Source organism: Crotalus tigris, unplaced genomic scaffold (genome assembly GCF_016545835.1).
Source record: "Crotalus tigris isolate CLP2741 ecotype Arizona unplaced genomic scaffold, ASM1654583v1 scf7180000017639.5415321, whole genome shotgun sequence".
Lineage (NCBI taxonomy): Eukaryota > Metazoa > Chordata > Lepidosauria > Squamata > Viperidae > Crotalus > Crotalus tigris.
In genome coordinates this window covers 4,947,651-4,966,455 of record NW_024096532.1, presented here as the reverse complement: position 1 = coordinate 4,966,455, position 18,805 = coordinate 4,947,651, and the positions used below count along the sequence as shown (strand labels likewise).

Below are 18,805 nucleotides of genomic sequence, written 5' to 3'. Positions count from 1 at the left end.
TTTTTACTCCTCTTTTTATTCCTTCTATCGCATGCCAAGGTATAGCCCATAATGGAACTTTAAAATCACTTTTATAATATTTTCTCCAAATCCTAAGTAAAGAAATTCTTAAAATATGAGATTTAAAGACCCAGTCCATTTTTTTATTAAATATTAAATAGGCATGCCACCCATAAAGTAAATCCCATCCCTCTAAATGAAGTATCTCAGGATTTGTCAAATTTACCCAATCACTGATTAGTGTTAAAACCACCGCATCGTAATATAATTTCAAATTTGGTACCTTAAGTCCACCCCTCTCACGGAAGTCTTGCATAATTTTAAACTTAACCCTTGGCTTTTTCCCTGCCCAAATAAATTTATTAAGACCCTTCTGCCACTCACTTAAATTAATCTCATTTTTCAAAATCGGTAACATTTGAAACAAAAAAAGAAACTTGGGTAGAATATTCATTTTTATCACTGCAATTCTTCCCATGAGGGATAATTGCAACTTCTCCCAATTCTTCAAGTCCTTCTGTACTCTGACCCACAACCTTTCATAATTATTTTTAAATAATTTTACATTAGAAACAGACAACATCACCCCCAAATATTTTACCTTATTAACAATCTCAAAACCCGTCAAGTTAGCCAAAATCTGCTTCTCCTGACTAGACATATTTTTAGGTAAAATTTTAGTCTTATTTACATTAATCTTGAAACCCGAAACCAAACCATAATGATGAATCAACTGTAATAAGTTTACTGCAGAATAATCAGGTTGCGACAAAGTAACAACCAAGTCATCCGCAAAAGCTCTCAACTTATATTCTTTTTTGTTAACTTCTATTCCTTTAATTTCCTGAGACTCTCGAATTTTGATCAATAATATTTCCAGTGTTAAAACAAACAACAATGGCGATAAAGGACACCCCTGTCTAGTACCTTTCTCTATTGTAAAAACCTCCGACAAACCTCCATTAACGATAAGTTGTGCCGTTTGTTTTTGATATATTACCATAAGAGCTTGCAATATCTTTTCACCAAAATTCATCTCTTCCATTACTCTTAACATAAAATGCCAATTCAATTGATCAAAAGCTTTTTCAGCATCTAAAAATATCAGCCCTGCAGGAACTTGGTTGTTTTTATCTAAATATTCTAATAAATTAATAATTTGTCTGACATTATTTTTCATGTACCTTCCAGTTATGAACCCAGATTGATCTTTATGCACAAGGTGATGCACAACCCTCATAAGCCTATTTACTAAGATTTTTACAAATATCTTGTAATCCACATTTAAAAGAGATATAGGCCTATAATTTTTTGGTAAAGTAAGATCTTGATCCTCCTTTGGAATCAATGATATAAAAGCACTACGCCATGAAGGAGGAATCTCTAAACCCTGTAAGATACCATTAAAAAGATCATTTAATGGTTGGATCATCTCCTCCATTAAAGCTTTATAATAAACAGCTGTTAACCCATCCGTACCCGGTGCTTTCCCTAGTTTCAATTGTTGAATTGCTGAGGCAATTTCCTCCTTAGTAATTAAGCCATTAATTTCATGTTTCTGATCCTCAGTCAATTTAGGAAAACTTGCCTCAGCTAGATATTTATTTATATCTAGCAGTTGCACATTAGTAGATTTGTATAACTTTTGATAATAATCCAAAAAAGATTTTTTAATCAATTCCTTCTGAGAAACTAATTTACCCTTGTAATTTATTTTCTCTATTATTCTCTGTCTCTGTTTCTTTCTTAATTGATAAGCCAACCATCTCCCAGGCTTATTAGCATTACAAAATGTATTTTGTTTCATAAACAATAAATTGGTTGCCGCTTGATCTGCTATCAACATATTAAATTGTGACCTTAGTAACTTTACAGATTCTTTAATACTTTCATCAGAAGGATTTAGAATCAAGGCCCTTTCTTTTAATTTAATTTCATCTTCAAGTTCTCTACGTTTCTGCAACTGCTTCCGCTTATGACAATTATTCATTTTTATCAAAACACCACGCATAAATGCTTTACCTGCATCCCATACCATTGACATTGAAGTCCCCTTATACATGTTCAAAGCAAAATAGTCCTTTAAACACTCCTTTAACTTTTGAACATTCTTCTCTTGTCTGAACAAATTTTCATTAACTCTCCAGGATCTCCTTTCCTCTTTCTCTTGAGTCAGCTCCATCCAAACTGGGCTATGATCCGTCAGTGATCTAGGAAAAATCTTTACATTCTTTACTTTATTATACAAATCCGTAGTAATCAAAAAAAAGTCAATTCTTGAAAAAGATTGGTGTCTATCAGAAAAAAAAGTGAAATCTCTCTCCTCTTGATTACATTCCCGCCAATAATCCCTTAATTCCCAGTCTTCCTTCATATCAAAAAAAGCTTTAGGTAACCTTGCTTGTTTAAGAAAAGGAGAGGAACCTTTCTTGTCCCTTTGTATATCTAAGACACCATTCCAATCACCCATTAATACCACTGATCTATAGTCAAGCAATGTTATTTTTTGATGTAACTGCTTATAAAATTGTTCCTGTTGTTGATTTGGAGCATAAAGTCCCACTATAAGTACTTTCTTACCATATATACCAAGTTCAATCATCACATATCTCCCCTGGGGATCTGATTCTACCAGACAAGCTGGTAGGTTTTGTTTAACATATATAACAACTCCCCCTTTCTTCCCAGGAGCAGAAGATATAAAATGAGATCCCAAACGAGCATTGACTAAATATTTCTGATCTTTAAGTAAAATATGAGTTTCCTGTAAGCAAATAACATCATTGGTATGTTGCTTCAAATAATAAAAGATTTTTTTCCGTTTCTGAGGAGAATTCAATCCATTAACATTCCAGGTCAAAAACTTTGCCATCTCCCTTGGCACGCAGCCTGGAGAAGACACCATCAAGATCTGAAAGAGCTGCATGTGTTGCATAACTCTTGGGTCTTGCTCCTCCCACCGGCGATGATGCACTTCCAGAAGAATTCTCTTTAGGCTCTTTTTTACGTTGCTCCTTCTCTTTACGCTTATAAGCTGCACGAGTCATCCTCTGCTCTTTAACCTCCATCTGGCGTTGCCTTTCAGCTTGTATCATCCCAGCGGAAACCAAACCTAATGCCTCAGATTGCTGCTCGACTTCCTTGCCGCTCGGAGATTTCTGACCAGATGAAGTTGAGCCTGCACCCAGGACCGAAGTATAAAACTCTCTAGCTTTGTCAACTGTATTCAATCTGTAGCGTGTCCCCGCATGGCTCAAAACAATACCCATCGGAATTTCCCATCTAAATGGCATCAATCTAGCTTTGAGCTCATTAGTTAAAAAAGCGAAGTCTTTCCTGCTTCTTAAAATTTTGGATGGGATTTCCTTTAGAATGATAACATCTTGGCAGCAATCTGAAATCTTTTGTTGTAAAAGGCTTGTATAATCTCATTCCGCAGGGACTTCTTTGTAAAATAAATCACCACATCTCTAGGCAAATTCTTCTGCTTAGCAATCCAGGAGTTAAGTCTATAAATTTTTTCCACTTCTCTATGTAATTCTCCTTTATCCATATCCAAGGCGACTGCCAGATCAGTAAGGACCACCTCCACCAAATCTTGATTCATATCTTCCTTGAGGCCTCTAATCCTCAGGGCATACTCCATCTGTCTGTACTGAAACATCAAAATATCTTCTTGTGAGGACTCCACCTTCCTTTCCACATCTTGAATTTTATCATCAAAGGAATCAACTTTGTTTTCCACTTCCTCAAGCCTTGCATCGAGCTTAACCACCACAGTAGCCAAGCCTGAAACTGCTGCAAGTATATCTCGTGTCGTAAATCATTATTATTTTCTTGCAATTTAGTCTTTATCCCCGTTATCTCTTCTTTAAGATCAGATTTAATTTCTGATTTAATCTGTGAGGCAAATTGCTTCATTTCCTCTCTCATTTGAACTACAATCTCTCCCATTATGCCTCTGACCTCTTGTGCTGAAAGTCCAGGCAGAGGGGGGGAGGGTGGTGGCTGAGCCGGTGGTACATGTTTAGATTGTTGTTGTAATTGTGCAGTGGAAGTTATAGGAGAAGAAACAACCTTAGGTATTGAAGCAGGCTGCTGTCTCTTTGAAGCCATTTTAAAAAGCGCAGTTCTCACTTCCCTTTCCCCTCCACACAAGAAGGGAGGAGGAAAGAAAAAGAAAAAGAATTTAAAAAGAGACAAACTATAGTCCTTGAAAATCCAGAGAAAATCCAAAGAATAAAAGATAAAAGAGCAAACAATTCAAAAGAAAAAATTCTAAGCCAAAAGCAAAAGCAAAAGCCAGTCCTTAAAAAGGGAAAGTAAAACAAAAGGGAAAGGAAAAAAAACTCCGACACTTTCAAAACGCCATCTTAAATCCTTTCACTAATATAACAAAGAAAAGGAGGAAAAATAGTAAAAATCAAATAATAAAAAAAATAAACACCTAAAGTATATAACAAAAATCCTTTAAACTGCTCCGTCCGTTTAAAAATTACTCACCAAAATACTATAAACACGGAGATAGAAGCGGCGGTTTCTTTTGCTTCCTAGGAAGCAAAAACAGCTGGGAGGCGGAGATCAGCAGGAGCTCCGAGGGAACACTCCTTTCACCCCCCCTAGAAATAAATCCAGAGGGGGTTTAGGGGTTCTACCTCTATTCCTGTGTTCTCTGTCCCTTCCCTTTGCCCGGGAAGGGAATTCCGAGCCGCGGGCCAGCTGATGCGCGCTGTGCTCCGCGGCTCTGACACTTCCCCAGCTGGACGGCTAAAAGATAGCCGCCATCGCCGTCGCCTCGTACCGGAAGCTTCCTTCTTGCAGACATTTCATTACCAAACTAGGTAACATCATCAGTACTAGAGGGTGCTCTCTGCTTATATTCTAGTGGCTTGCCCTATCGGTGTTTGTGGGAATGTTTTTGGTAGTTCCTTGATTAGGCTGTTAGTTTGTTTTTCTGAATTTGGGGTGAATTTGTCCATGATTGGGGTATTGTTTACTTCTTGGTTGTTGGTCTAATATTAATCTTGCTGTTAATTTGAGTATTGATTGCTGATGGGGAAATGTTTTGATATTTTTGTTTCCTTTTTGGCTTTTTGATTGTCTCTTCGGAATGGTATGTAGCTATTGTTGAGCTCTATGTGCCTGTTGCGCACAAATGTGATAAATCAGTAATCAACAGGCATGTATTTATAAGGATTGCAATGTCCTGGGATCATTTGATTTGTGACCTTCCTAATCAACAAGCAAGATCATTGGGGGAAGATTTGCTTAATGACTGCATGATTCATTTAATAACTTTGGTAATTTGCCTAACAACTCTGGCAAAAAAAGTTATAAAATCAGGCACAACTCAACAACCAACTTACTTAGCAATGGAAATTTTGGTCTCAATTGTGGTCATAAGTAAAGGACTCCTGGAAAAACAATAGTGCTCAATACAAAGGTTACTGCAAGTGTGTGTTGATTTTAGGGAGGTTTAGGGAAATCAGACTCTGTCTTCCTCATGTATTTTACAATTATGGGTGGAATGCAAAATATATGCATGGGGAAAGCCCAATCTTGTTACTGGTATGCAGTGTCATTGCAATTCTGCATTGATTATTGCTTTGACCTATTCAACTGGAAATAGGCCATTTTTTTCTTTTCATTTATAAAATTTGGGATGATACAGTAGATTTCCTTGTGCAGAGTGAAATAAGTTTGCAGGGAGTGCTAGAACGATCCCAGATCACTTTTCTATTGTTCAGTTATATAGTAAAAATATATGCAGGAGCATTATCTCTAATGCTTGAGATAAATAAGATGTGATATAATATGAATCATTAAAATGTCCCTTCAAACAAATGTGTCATATTTATACACGTTTCAGGTAATTCTCTAAGCCCTACAAAATTCATGAATGAGTAAGACATTAATTGGATTTAAATATCACACTAAGATTATGAGCCATGGTGCCACAGTGTTAGAATGCAGTACTGCAGGCTAACTCACTGCTCACTCTAGGACACAGATCGGCAACCTGCGGCTCCGGAGCCGCATGCGGCTCTTTGAGCCTTTCCCTGTGGCTCCCAGCCTCCTGTGCCTTTGCAGAGAGAGACAGAGACAGAGAGAGGCAATTGCGCTTCCCTGCCTCTCTCTCTCTGTGTGTGTGTTTGTGTGTGTGTGCGCGCGCGTGTGTGTGTGTGTGTGTGTAAAAGAGAGTGCACTCACAGTGTTCTCCGAGGAGCTGAAAAGCTTCCTGGGCGGAGCTCCTCCCTTTGCTGCATCTCTGCAGGAAGCAGGAAGCAGGAAGGGCAGGAGAGAGCTAGCTAGCCTAGCTAGGCTGACTCAGGAATTCTGGGAGTTGAAGTCCATGAGTCATAAAAGAGACGAGGTTGCTTACTCCTGAGCTTGTTGGACAACAGCTTGAAGCTTGCCAGGTGAGCAGCAGATAGGAGGGGGGGAAAGAAAGAGAGAGAGAGAAAGAGAGAGGGAGGAGGAGAGAGAGAGAGAGAGGAAAGAGAGAGGGGGGGAAGAGAGAGAGAAAGAAAGAGAGTGGGGGAAGAGGAGTGGCAGACCAAGGGCAGATAGGGAGGGAGGGAGAGAGACAGAGAGAGACCCTTTTGACATCTAAAATGAAGATAACACTGCATATATCCTTTTTTTACCTGTGTGTGTATGTAATTTTATTCTCTTAAAGCATTCTCTTGGTGATCATTGTTTTAATAGTATGGATATTCCCAAGAGTCATATTTTTACTTTTATTTTTAATGTGTGTGTATACACACACACACACACACACACACACACACACCTATAATAAAGGTAAAAAAAGGATATATGCAGTGTTATCTTCATTTTAGATATCAAAAGGGTTTTGCGGCTCCCGGTGTTTTGTTTTGGTGGGAAACGGGTCCAAGTGGCTCTTTGAGTGTTTTGGGTTGCCTACCCCTGCTCTAGGAGCTTGATTCTGAATGGCTCACAGTGGACTCAGCCTTCCATCCTTCTGAGGTCGGTAAAATGAGGACCCAGATTGTTGGGGGAAATATGCTAATTCTGAAAACCATAAACCGCTTAGAGAGGACTATGTAAATACTGTGAAGCAGTATATAAATCTAAGTGCTATTGCTACTGCTATTGGTAAGATGTGAAAACCGGCCATTTTGCTTTATAAGAATGATTAATTGCTTAGCATTATATGTAAACAGAACAAATGGTTTCTCTGTGAAACCATAGCTTAAAAATCTGGAAATACAACCTAGGAACCAGCCAATAAAATACAAATAATTGTTTTGTTTTTTTGTTTTGCCTCTACCCTAGATTTGGGATGCTGAAACGTGCGGCAAGATAATGGACATTCCAGAAGATTTTCGGGGTCACTCACAGGTTGAAGAACTATTTCTCATTATTCCCAAAACTCAGACAAAGCCAACATTCCCCAAAGTCTTGTGTCCTCCAGAAGTGGTGGACCATTTCCCATAAACTCTAGCCAGTATGGAGAAGGGTGAAATTAACCCATCATACATTTTTCAATAGGGCGCCTTCCTGAAAATAGCTATTCAACCACCACACTTATAAGATGCATGGAACCCCCTTCTCTTATGTTCTCACTGCAAAATGCACTTGGATTTTAATTATTTCCACCTTAAACCTCTCCAGCCCTGTGATCTGACACCATCCCCTTTCTTCAAGAAGATTGCTTTGGCTCAGTCTGCTCTCATAGCCCATTTCCTGTTTGGAGGGAACTGCCCTCTTATCTTTTCTCCCAGGTTTTTTTGGACTTCAGCAGCCCTTGTAGCTCTTGTAATGGGAATAGTGGGTTGATGGCTTTCCATCCTTACCTTATTTTCCTGGAGAAATGAGCAAAGATAAATTGACACTGTCTAATCATTTTTTTTTCTTCCACTGACAAACCAACCAACCAGAAAGCTGTTTTATTATTGTAGTGTGCGCAACAATGTGAAATCACAGCTACCAGCTCTTTTGCTGGTTTTGGCTGCTTACACAGTGAGTTCTTCCCAAAAACCCAGAACATTGCAATGTATCGATATAGTATATATGTGGCTCCAAGCAGTATGGCCCTTTTGCAACTGACAGATGGAAAAATTGCCAATGCGCAGATTTTCTAAGTGCCATCCAAGATTTTTGGGTATGGCACCCAGTGTGCCGATAACCACTGGGATCACCACAAACGTTTTATACCATAATCTTTCAATTGAGTCTGGTAGACTTGGTGTGGGACCATGTTTTCTGCTGTTGGTTCTTGGTCCTGCAATATCAAGGGGGTTGAAGGTATCTGCAAGAAAATTATTTGCAAAGTTTGGGGAATAAAAATGAGAATGCCTCCATTTTATTTGCTGTTATTTCCACAACTATGGTGTCTCTGTCTGTAGCCCCATCGTGTAGTCTTGTTCACTTATTTAGATTGTGTATCTTAATGTGATTTTAACGGTGTCCATTTGCCAACTGAGAGCTGATCATTCTTGGCAAAAAAAGTGATAATTTCTTTAGGGTCCCTTTTTGGTTGGGCTAATGAAGGCAACTTCTCTTGCTTTTCCCCCCAGCTATATACTTGCCACTTCCTTGGCACTGACTACATCATAGCTGGTGGGAGTCGGAACAACCTGTGTCGACTCATTGATAGAAGAATTCTGATGGTAAGGTAGCTTTACTGACTCTTTCAGGAAAGGGTTGGGTTTGTAGTAGGACAGGTGTTTTGCATCCCACATTAAGTCTCCAGGAACCTGAGGGCCACACAACATGGACTTTGTAGTATTGTTATACTTGTTAACTAATAAAGTTATTTTGTATTTTAATTTGATTTATTTTCCTCTCCTTTAAATGGTGACAAATGGTTTATCAAACCATTACAGCCTGGAATGTAGGAAAAGTTTTTATTCTATTGTTGTATGGATAGATTGATAGCTTCTAACATTCCTAAACTGAAAAGATAAGTTCCCCAGGTCAGGATCATGTTTGATTTAATAGGATGTCTGGATGTGTTAATGCTAATTGGTATCTGGTTTGTCTCTTCATGAACTCCTAACAATCTTTTTCCTCATTAATATCTTAAATTTTATGCCCCTTCTATCTTCAGATCTCATTTAAATGGACATACATGTAACATGTTTGAGTACATGTAGCTGATTTACTGTTGTTGGCAGAAAAAATCAGTTCCAAGCCAGGAGTAAGATGCTGGAAATAAAATGGAGGCTGCTTAGGAAAAAAGGTTCTTGTTTATTGATGAGCAGAACCAGCAACAACATGAAGTTCAAAATATTAGAGACAACAAGAGGGAATGGCCACCATGTTTATGCAAAGTTGAAAAAAAATACAAAGCTAGATGGATTTATGGGGCAAGGGGGTCAACTTTTGATATCTTGAATGCTCCAACACTGGAAGTTTTTAAGAAGAGGCTGGACAGCCATTTGTCCGAAATGGTGTAGGGTTCCTGCCTGAGCAGGGGTTGGACTCGATGACCTCCAAGGTCCCTTCCAACTTCTTCTTCTTCTCTTTCTCCTCCTCCTCCTCCTCCTCCTCCTCCTCCTCCTCCTCCTCCTCCTCCTCCTTCTTCTTCTTCTTCTTTTTCTTCTTCTCCTTCTTCTTCTCCTTCTTCTTCTTCTTCTTCCTATTATTATTATTATGGGTCATTGCACAGTCAGCCAGATGTTCAGACTGGATTTGGCATTTTGTCTACCTATCGAGTCCTTACCCAGGACCTGGGATAGGCAGATGTGGATGTTTGATAGTATTACAGGTATCGTCGCAGGATGGAAGCAGTTCCTAGTAAGGCCGCCTTTTGCAATTGACTAAAGGCGAATTTGTCAATGCCAATGGTGTTCAAGTGGTGCTCCAGTTGTTTTGGGATTGCACCCAAGGCGCCTATGACTATTGGTACTACCCTTGCTTGCTTTTGCCACAGTCTTTCTATTTCTATTTGTAGGTCTTTGTATTTTGTTATCTTCTCCAGTTCTTTCTCGTCTATTCTGCTGTCTCCAGGCACTGCCACGTCCACTATCCAGACTTTTTTTTGTCTTTCTTATCGACAATTGTTAAGTCTGAGGTGTTATGTTGCAGGTGCTTGTCTGTTTGAATTCTGAAGTCCCAGAGCAGTTTAATTTTATCATTTTCTATGACTTTCTCTATTTTATGATCCCACCAGTTTTTGCTTACAGGCAAATGATATTTTTTGCAGATATTCCAATGCACCATTGTTGCTACTTTGTCATGCCGCTGCTTGTAGTCAGTCTGTGCAATCTTCTTGCAACAGCTTACCAGGTGGTCCACTGTTTCTTCAGCTTCTTTGCATAGGCGGCACTTACGGTCTGTTGCTGTCTTCTCAATTTTGACTTTATATGCATTTGTCCTTAAGGCTTGGTCTTGTGCAGCAGAATTAGTCCCTCGGTCTCTTTCTTCAATTTTCCTGCTCTTAGCCATTGCCAGGTCTTGTTATTATCTGCTTTCCCAGCTATTTTTTTAATGTATTGGCCATGTAGTGCTTTGTCTTTCCATGCCTCTATTCTGTTCTTCATTTGGTCTTTCTTGTAGGCCAGTTTGGTCTCTCAGTAGTTAGTAAGCCCTTCCTGAATACTTAATTTCAGTGCTCTCATCATTGTTCTTCAGATATTCTTCCAAAGCCATTTTTTCTTTCTTCAACCATCTGATGTACTTGTAGCATTCCACGCCCACCTATTTGCCTTGGTAGATAAAGTCTATCAATGTCACTGCGTGGATGAAGGGCATGATTCATTGTCATTATTTTTCTGGTCTGCCTATCCATTGCTTTTATTCTGCTTGAGTCCAGTCCACTATTCCAGCTGTGTACCTAATGACTGGGATTGCCCAGGTGTTGATTGCCTTTATGGTATTTCCTCCATTGAGTTTGGACTTTAAGATCTTCTTCACTCTCTTGATGTATTCACCTCTAATCTTTTTCTTGACTTCAGTGTGCTTGATGTTGTCAGCTTGAAGGATACCCAAGTATTTGTAGTACTCTTCCTCATCCAGACTCTTAATGTTATTTTCGTGGGGCATCTTGATTCCTTCAGTTTTCATTATTTTTCCTTGTTTGATAGTAAGTGTGGCACATTTGTCCAAGCCAAACTCCATTACAATATCTTGGCTATATATACGGACAGTGTTGAGCAGCGATTCTATTTCAGATGATGTTTTTCCATACAGCTTCAGATCATCCATGTAAAGGAGGTGGGATAGTCTAGCAGATGTTTTTGATGTTTGATAGCCATGTCCTGAGTTATTCAGTATTGTTGACAGAGGAAACAGTGCAATAACAAATAGTACTGGTGATAATGAATCTCCTTGAAATATTCCTCTCTTGATATTAACCTCTCCCAGCTTCTCACCATTGATTTGCAACTGTGTCTTCCATTGTGCCATCGATCTTTGCACAAATTTTCTGATGTTTCTACTGACTCCTGTTATTTCTAGGCACTTTATTATCCAATCATGTGGCAGAGAGTCAAATGCCTTTTTGTAGTCAATCCATGCCACATTCAGGTTGGTCTTCCTTCTCTTGCAGTTTTCCAAGATCATTTTTGTCTATTAGGAGTTGATCTTTTGTTCCTCTGCTATTGGGGCGGTTTCCTTTCTGCTCAGGTGGAAAGAGATTGTTTTCAACTAAATGCTGTTGTACTGCATCAGCTACCACACCAGTTAGTAATTTGAAAGTTGTTGGTAAACAGGTAATTGGCCTGTAGTTGCCTGGTGTTGCCCCTTTTGCTGGATTTTTCATTATTAGATAGGTTTTCCCAGTTGTTAGCCACTTTTCAATTTCTCCTCCTTGTAGTATATTGTTGAACTGCTTGGCAATGAGTGGGTGTATAACAGTTAGATGTTTCAACCAAAACCCATGCAGTTCATCTTCACCTGGTGCTGACCAATTTTTGATTTTCTTTGCTCTTTTTTCTACCATTTTTGTTGTTATTACTAGTTCTTTCATTGTCAACTTCTGTTTTATTTGCATCCACCTCTTTTAACCAAGCCGCATCCTTGTTGTATTTCTTTGGGTTATCCCATATCTGCTTCCAGAACTGCACTTTTTCTTCCTTGTCAGGTACTGACTGATTCCTTGCAGTTTCTCCATTGATGGATTGGTAGAAACGTTTCTGATTGGATTGAAATTGGAGGTTCTGCCTATAGTTTGCAATTCGAGCTTCATATCTACTGATTTTCCTGGCTATAGCTGTTATCTGTTGCTTTATTATTTCCAGTGCTTCCTTGATCTTCCTTGTTTCTAAGTGGTATTTCTTGATTAGGTATTCTTTGGTCTTCTTGTTCTTCAGCTTCTTTTCTTTCATCTGTTCTAGCTTGCTTGCATGTGATCTTAACTTGCTGATCTTATTTTCTAGTCTAACCTTCCATTTTTCTGGTGCACTGTTTGTTTGTTTTTCTTCTTTGTTGATTTTGCATCCCAGGTATTCTGTTATAACTGCAGCTGTGCTGTACATTAGTTGGTTTGTTTCTTGCAATGAATTGGTGCTTATACTTGATATTGCAATATTTGCATCTTTTAATGCTTGTGCTAGCTGTTTCTTTGGAACAAGCTTCAATGCAGGTAGCCTTATTCTGTTGTTTTTGTGCTGTTCTAGATGCTCAGTTATTCTTTGTTTCAATTCTTTTATTTCTTTAGTTAGAGGGTTTTGTTCTTCCTGAGGTAGAGGTGCCTGGTTTCCAAATGAGAACAGTTGTATATCTCTGCTGGATTCCTTCACTGCCAACTCCCCCTGGTTTGCCTCTACATTCTGAATTACTTCTGGTAAGGCTTTGATTTCTTTGCCCTGGGTAAACCTTTGCAGTTCATCCAATTCTGTTTCTGTGAATACTTTATTTCGTGTTATAAATCGGCGTTGATCTGCTAGTCTCTGTTCTGTTATTTCTGATTCTGGATGTTGTTCTTTCCAGAACTGGTGCATTCGTTTTAGATATCCTCTTCTTGTTGGACTCGATCTGTAGTAACAGATCATTATTTCTTTGTTTTCCATCACTGTGTTTCTACGACGGGTAAACACCTTTTCTTCCAATAGTTCTGCAGCTGCTGGCCCTGGTTGCTCAGCCAACAGTCCTGAGTCCTATAACCCATTTTTCACCAGATATTCAGGAACTCCAATATCTAGCGCGGACCTTGTTAACCCGGGCGACGTCCGAGCCGGTATGGCATTCTACAATTTACGTCTCATCATATTTTTTATGGGAGAGACACTCTTTGTCTGACTCCTCTGATGAGATCTGTCCAGTATGGTTGAACCTCTAGCATAGCTCTCATCTTCCTCAGAGTACACAAGCCCCACAACCACGTCAAGGTAGTGTCTCACTGGGGGTTGTTGTTGTTGTTGTTGTTATTATTATTATTATTATTATTATTATTATTATTATTATTATTATTGAAGGGTTAGTCTGCAAGGGAGGATAGGATGAAAGGGAAGAAGAATATATTAATCCTGTGTTTTTTTGAGCTTGGCAACTTTAAGATGTGTGGACTTCAATTCCCAGACTTCCCTAACCAGCATGCAGGCTGGGGAATTCTGGGAGCTGAAGTCCACACATCTTAAAAATTGCCAAGCCTGCAAAACAGTTGATTAAAGCCTCTTTTAATCTCAATTTTCTTCTTTTTTCCAGAGCACAGGGGCACTTAATGACCTGCCTGGAGGTGTTTATAGTACCCACATCAGCTACCGTGGAGTCCTAGCTGCAACTTCCAACAACTTCCTGTATCTTGCACAGACTCCAGTAAAACCTTGAAACCCTCCTGTGTGATTGCAAGGAACTCTTGCTACCATCTGAAGAATATCACCAATGCCTTGGATCATCATGACTCTTACCAACCTTTCCTAGTATCCCAGATGTCTGTCAAAATCATGCATAAAGTCACCCTGAAGTGCCTGCCATCTCCCCATCATCTTCGGCTTCTCTGTGGACAAATAGAATCATGGTCTGTCTCTAGAGACTCCTGCTTGATTGGATATGCCCCATTTCATCATGCTCTGCTGATGTCAATCCTTTTTCAGCATGATCCTCTGGAGATACTGTCCTGCTGGAATCATCTCATCATGGTTTGCTTCAATCATCTCATCATAGTTTGCTTCAATCAATCTCATCATGGTTTCTTTTTGTGGAGATGTTTTGTTCTGATCTTGTGCCAAATGCTATGGGACTCTCGTCGCATGCAATCTCCCATGCAAGAAATCTTAACTGTACAGCTTCTTGCCTGAGACTGTGACTAACTGGGTTATCCCCACAATTTTGCAGCTGATATCCCATCTGTTGCTGCTGCTGGCAATCCCAACATGCCTTGCTGCTCCAAACCTGTGCTTGACCAAGAAACCATCCTAGACTTCAATCCCAGATTGCAGAGAATTCCATCATCCTCTAAACAGCTTTCTAATCAAACTGCTGGAGGGGAAGAGGCGTCCAGTATTTCTGCCTTAAGTTTCCATCCTGCCTGGGGGGGTTAAGCTTTCTAAGTCACTTCTTTCTCTCTTTTCATAGCCACCTCCGAAGGTGGCTGCCCTAAAAAAAACCTGCCTTGGTGCCAAATTAAAACATCTTGGCTGAGTCTTTGTGTGTATCTAATAATCCTGGGTGTCTGGGGAGGAGAATGGGATCTAGTTAAACAGGAATGCAACAAAGAGGAACTACGGTAAGGCTCCCAGATTCTTTGAAATGGTCAAGGATTTCATTCCGGGGAATTGTTTTTGCCACCAATCACAGGGCTAAGTCACTGAATTTGTGAAATGACACCATAGCAGAATAACAGAATTGGAAGGAACTTTAGAAGTCTTCTAATCCAACCTCATGCTCAAGGAGGAGATCCTATGCCATTCCAGACAAGTGGCTGCCAAGTCTCTTCTTAAAAGGCTCCAGTGATGAACACCCACCGTCTCTGAAGGCAAGCCGCTCCACTGGTTAATTGTTCTCAGTTTATAAAGCGGTACTAAGTACTTCGTGTGATCTTGATTCTATCCCTCTGTTAATGCAACCTGGGATTGTGTTGATTGTTTTGGCTGCTGCCACACACTGCTAGCTCATATTTAAGTGATTGTCCACTAGGACTCCAAGATCCCTCTCACAAATACTGCTAATCTGTAGGTTTCATCTGTACATTTGTTTTTTGTTGCCTAAGTATAAAACCCTATTTTTCTCTATGTTGAATTTCATTTTGTTAGATGGGGCACAGAGTGCGTATCCCTCACCAATGAGCAATCACAGCACTCATCGACAACCTTGGAGATTAGAGAGAAGGTTTTCCAGATCAAGGGAATTATCTGATGCTGAGAGAGAGAGAGAGAGGCCCTGGACTAAAACAGTCTCCTGCTTTCTAGTCCAGTACCTCAATAATCATATCAAACTGTCTGCTTTGCCAGTAGACGATCAAACTGATCCCTGTAGATCACTTTTCAATTGATGGAAGAGTTGATTTCCCTTCCAGGTGGAAATAACCCACACTCCAGAAATTCTTTTTAGCTTCAATATTAGTGAAATGCCAGTATACAGGAAGTCTGACTTACAGCTGTTTGTTTAACAACTCTTCGAAGTTATGACTGTTGAATTAAGATGATGGCCATCGCAACATCCCTGCAGTCACATAATTGTGGTTATTGCTCTGGGCAACTATTGTGTATTTATGATTATTATAGTGTCTTATGGTCATGTGATTGCCATTTTCAATCTTTCCAGCTGGCTTCTGACAAGCAAAGTCAATGGGAAAGCTGACAGGAGATTATGAGTCACAGTCACGTGATGTCTCATTTGACAATTGTGGGTGATTTGCTTAATGACTGAAATTGTGATATCTTGTTTAATGGCCACAGCAGAAAAGGCCTTAAAATCAGAGGCAGTCATATGATGTCTCACTTAACAGCCACATTGCTTAATGACAAATTTTTCCAGTCACTATTGTGTTTGTAAGTTGAGGACTATTTATATTACATTCATTGCACCATCCAAAAGCTCATAACCAGGCATTCAGGGAAGGCAGGCAATCTCTTAAAAGAGGCTTTATCTAGACTTCTAATCTTAAAACTGAGTTGGAATTCAGAAAATAGAGGAGAGAATCCATCCCACCCACTGCATCTCTAGCTACAGATCTGGAGTTCAAGAGTTTTTGGAGAACACCATTCATACAACAGAAGCGAGAAGAAGTGACTATTTGAGATCTGCTGGCATACTTTGCATGGTGCAAGTATTAGGCAACTTACGGCCACGTTTACTGTGCCATTTCATTCTCAGTTGAGTTGCATAGCAAAATAGTTTGGCAAGCTGGTTAAACAATGGTGGGGGGAGGAAGTATTAAAAAAGGGTGGCAGTGGTCCCATTTAAACATGATTTTGGAGGAAAACACGACTGGCAGAACAAACCAGAGAGCCCCCAAACCCAGCAGAGATAAACAATGGCATTAAAAAGGAGGCTGTATAAAAATCAGATTCAGAGTTTACCATTTCTTAACTGAGGCAGAAGTTGAATACTTTAAAATTGTTGCATTTTATAGCTTGGCTTTATAAAGAATTTTAGGATGCCCCAGTAAAGCCGCTGTTGTTTAGATTCAGGAACATAAAGCATTCTGGTTTTGAAGAGAAGAGGTGAACAATTTGTTCCTCATAGATCTTCCATGCTGGAAACTTCCTTTTTTTCTGTCCAACTCTTTCAAGCAGCTTTTTGCAGCAACTGTCCTGTCTCCTTTTGGCCCATTTACTGCTGCCTCAGCATTTTTCATGCCAGCCAATGCCCTGCCTATGCCAGAGTCCAAGCGAAATCAAAGTCCAGTGGTAAGCTCTGACAAGGGAGACCTTGCCAATGAACATTATTATGCAAGTTTATCAACCTCCACACAGCCTGGCTCAGATGTCCTGTAGCTTGGCCTCAGTTTTATAAGGCTTGACCTGCCACCTCTTTGGTCTGGTAAATAGCCTAGGGTTAAAGGGCCAGGTGCCCCCTTTAAATCTCAGGTAACCAAGTTGGATTGGAACTGATAAGAATTTGATCTCTGAATTTGGGAGAGAGACCTTAATTTTGCAAAGTGGATTTTTTGTGCCTTCCACCTCCTGCTAGTCTAAATCACAAGAACTTCAGGGTGTGTGTGTGTGTGTGTGTCAAGTGTTAACATGGCATACAGAAACAAATGATTTGTACATATATGTTGTGGGAAGTCAGAGCCCTCCAGAGAAGGAAATATTAAAAGGGCAGAAAAATATATTTTTCCTCAAAAGGATTTTTAAAAGCAGAAGCCCACTCTGCCCCCAAATCTCTCTATCCCAAACAGGAGCCAGCCCTATACAAATGCAAATGTAACCATCAGAAAGTTGGAGCCAGAAAACTCAAGAAGACAAAGAGTCCTAAAATCTGCATATCCCACTTGAGATGGGACATAATAGGACTAACCCATTACCATCAAGTATACCAGAGAGGCACACCTAAACTCAGGTCAGAATACATGACACAGGAAATAGCCTCAAAGTTCATGTCACAGGAACAGGAAACTATTCCAAACAAAAGGCTAGAGAAGATATAAAAACCTGCTGCTCATGTGCTCAGGTCCTTTTTTTTCCTCTGCTCTTTCCTGCAAGAACCATCTTTCTGCCTCTTCAATAAACTGTAACCATCTTCCCAAAGCAGTCGCCACGTTGCTTATTTATTCCCGGCTTGGATGAACCAGGATGAAGACTTTACTTCCAACAATGTGATGCATCAGAAAACAACAATAAAAGACATTGATCAGATGCAGGAAAAGAGAGAACACCCTTAAAATAGGTTGGATCTTCCCCTTTCCCATCTAAGCTTGTTTCTTGCCAACACTCCAGGACTCCAAAATTGTTGGAGTTCATGAACTCCCTGTTGTTTAGTTCATGAACAGGCTAGTCTTTGCACATTAAAAAAAAGAGGTTTTGGAGAGCCCATTTGGTCTCTAGGCAGCAGGCTAGAAAATGGGAGAGTGTGAGTTCTTTGTCTCTCCTTAGGTATGAAAAACATCTGGGTGATTTTGGGCCAATCTCTCTATCTCAACCCAACTCACTTCACAGGATTGGTACTGTGGGGAAAATGGGGGTAGAAAGGAGAATTAGATATATTCACTGCCTTGAGTTATTTATTATACAAATATCAGCTTTATTAAAAAGCTAATAATGAAGCCTAAAATTCCAGTATGTAATTCTTGGAGATAAACTTCATTCAGTTGAAGAATAATATAATCTATTTTGGAAGTAAAAAGTAATAGCAGAAGCAACTAAGTTATGTCCAGCCAGCTACTCACCATTAAAAAATAGAAGAATAGGAATAGGAATAGAATAGAATAGAATATTTTTTATTGGTTAAGTGAGATTGCACACACAAAGAATTTGTCTCCGGTGCATAAGCTCTCACTGTACATACAAACAACAAAGTGATAGGTCATAGATCATGTATCATATTACAATCATTAATCGTAAGTTATAACAAATGATAAATCATAGATACCAATAAGAGAAGGTGGTAGGAAAGATGAGAAGATGAGAAGGATAATATCAGTACAGCCCTACTACATGGGTAGACATAAGACAGTGCTGTGAGAATTAAGTGTTTAGCAGAGTAACAGGAGAAAAAACTATCTTTGTGTCTAATTGCTTTGGAATGCAATACTCTACGGCGGCATCCGAAGGGGAGAAGTTGAAACATTTTATGTCCAGGATGTGAGAAGTCCATAGATATTTTCTGAGCCCTCTCTGGTTCATGCAGTGTACAGATGTACAGTGCAAAGATATATATTTACAATAGTTTTTTTTTAAAGAGTATCGCTGGCATTCTCAGTTCAGAATAGAAATGCATACTGAACTTGTTT

At 39.5% G+C, this 18,805-nt stretch overlaps 1 protein-coding gene across 1 annotated transcript in view; it reads left to right on the top strand.

Moving 5' to 3' along the window:
- Window positions 1–15,085, top strand: part of LOC120304569 (dynein assembly factor with WDR repeat domains 1-like) — a 40,492-nt gene extending 25,407 nt beyond the window's left edge. Inside the window, exons 9-11 of the mRNA XM_039335327.1 lie at window positions 7,300–7,365; window positions 8,544–8,636; window positions 13,615–15,085. Of these exons, the coding sequence (XP_039191261.1) occupies window positions 7,300–7,365; window positions 8,544–8,636; window positions 13,615–13,737 (282 nt within the window). The 3' untranslated portion in view covers window positions 13,738–15,085. The remainder of the gene's footprint in view (window positions 1–7,299; window positions 7,366–8,543; window positions 8,637–13,614) is intronic.
- The last annotated feature ends 3,720 nt before the right edge of the window (window positions 15,086–18,805 follow it).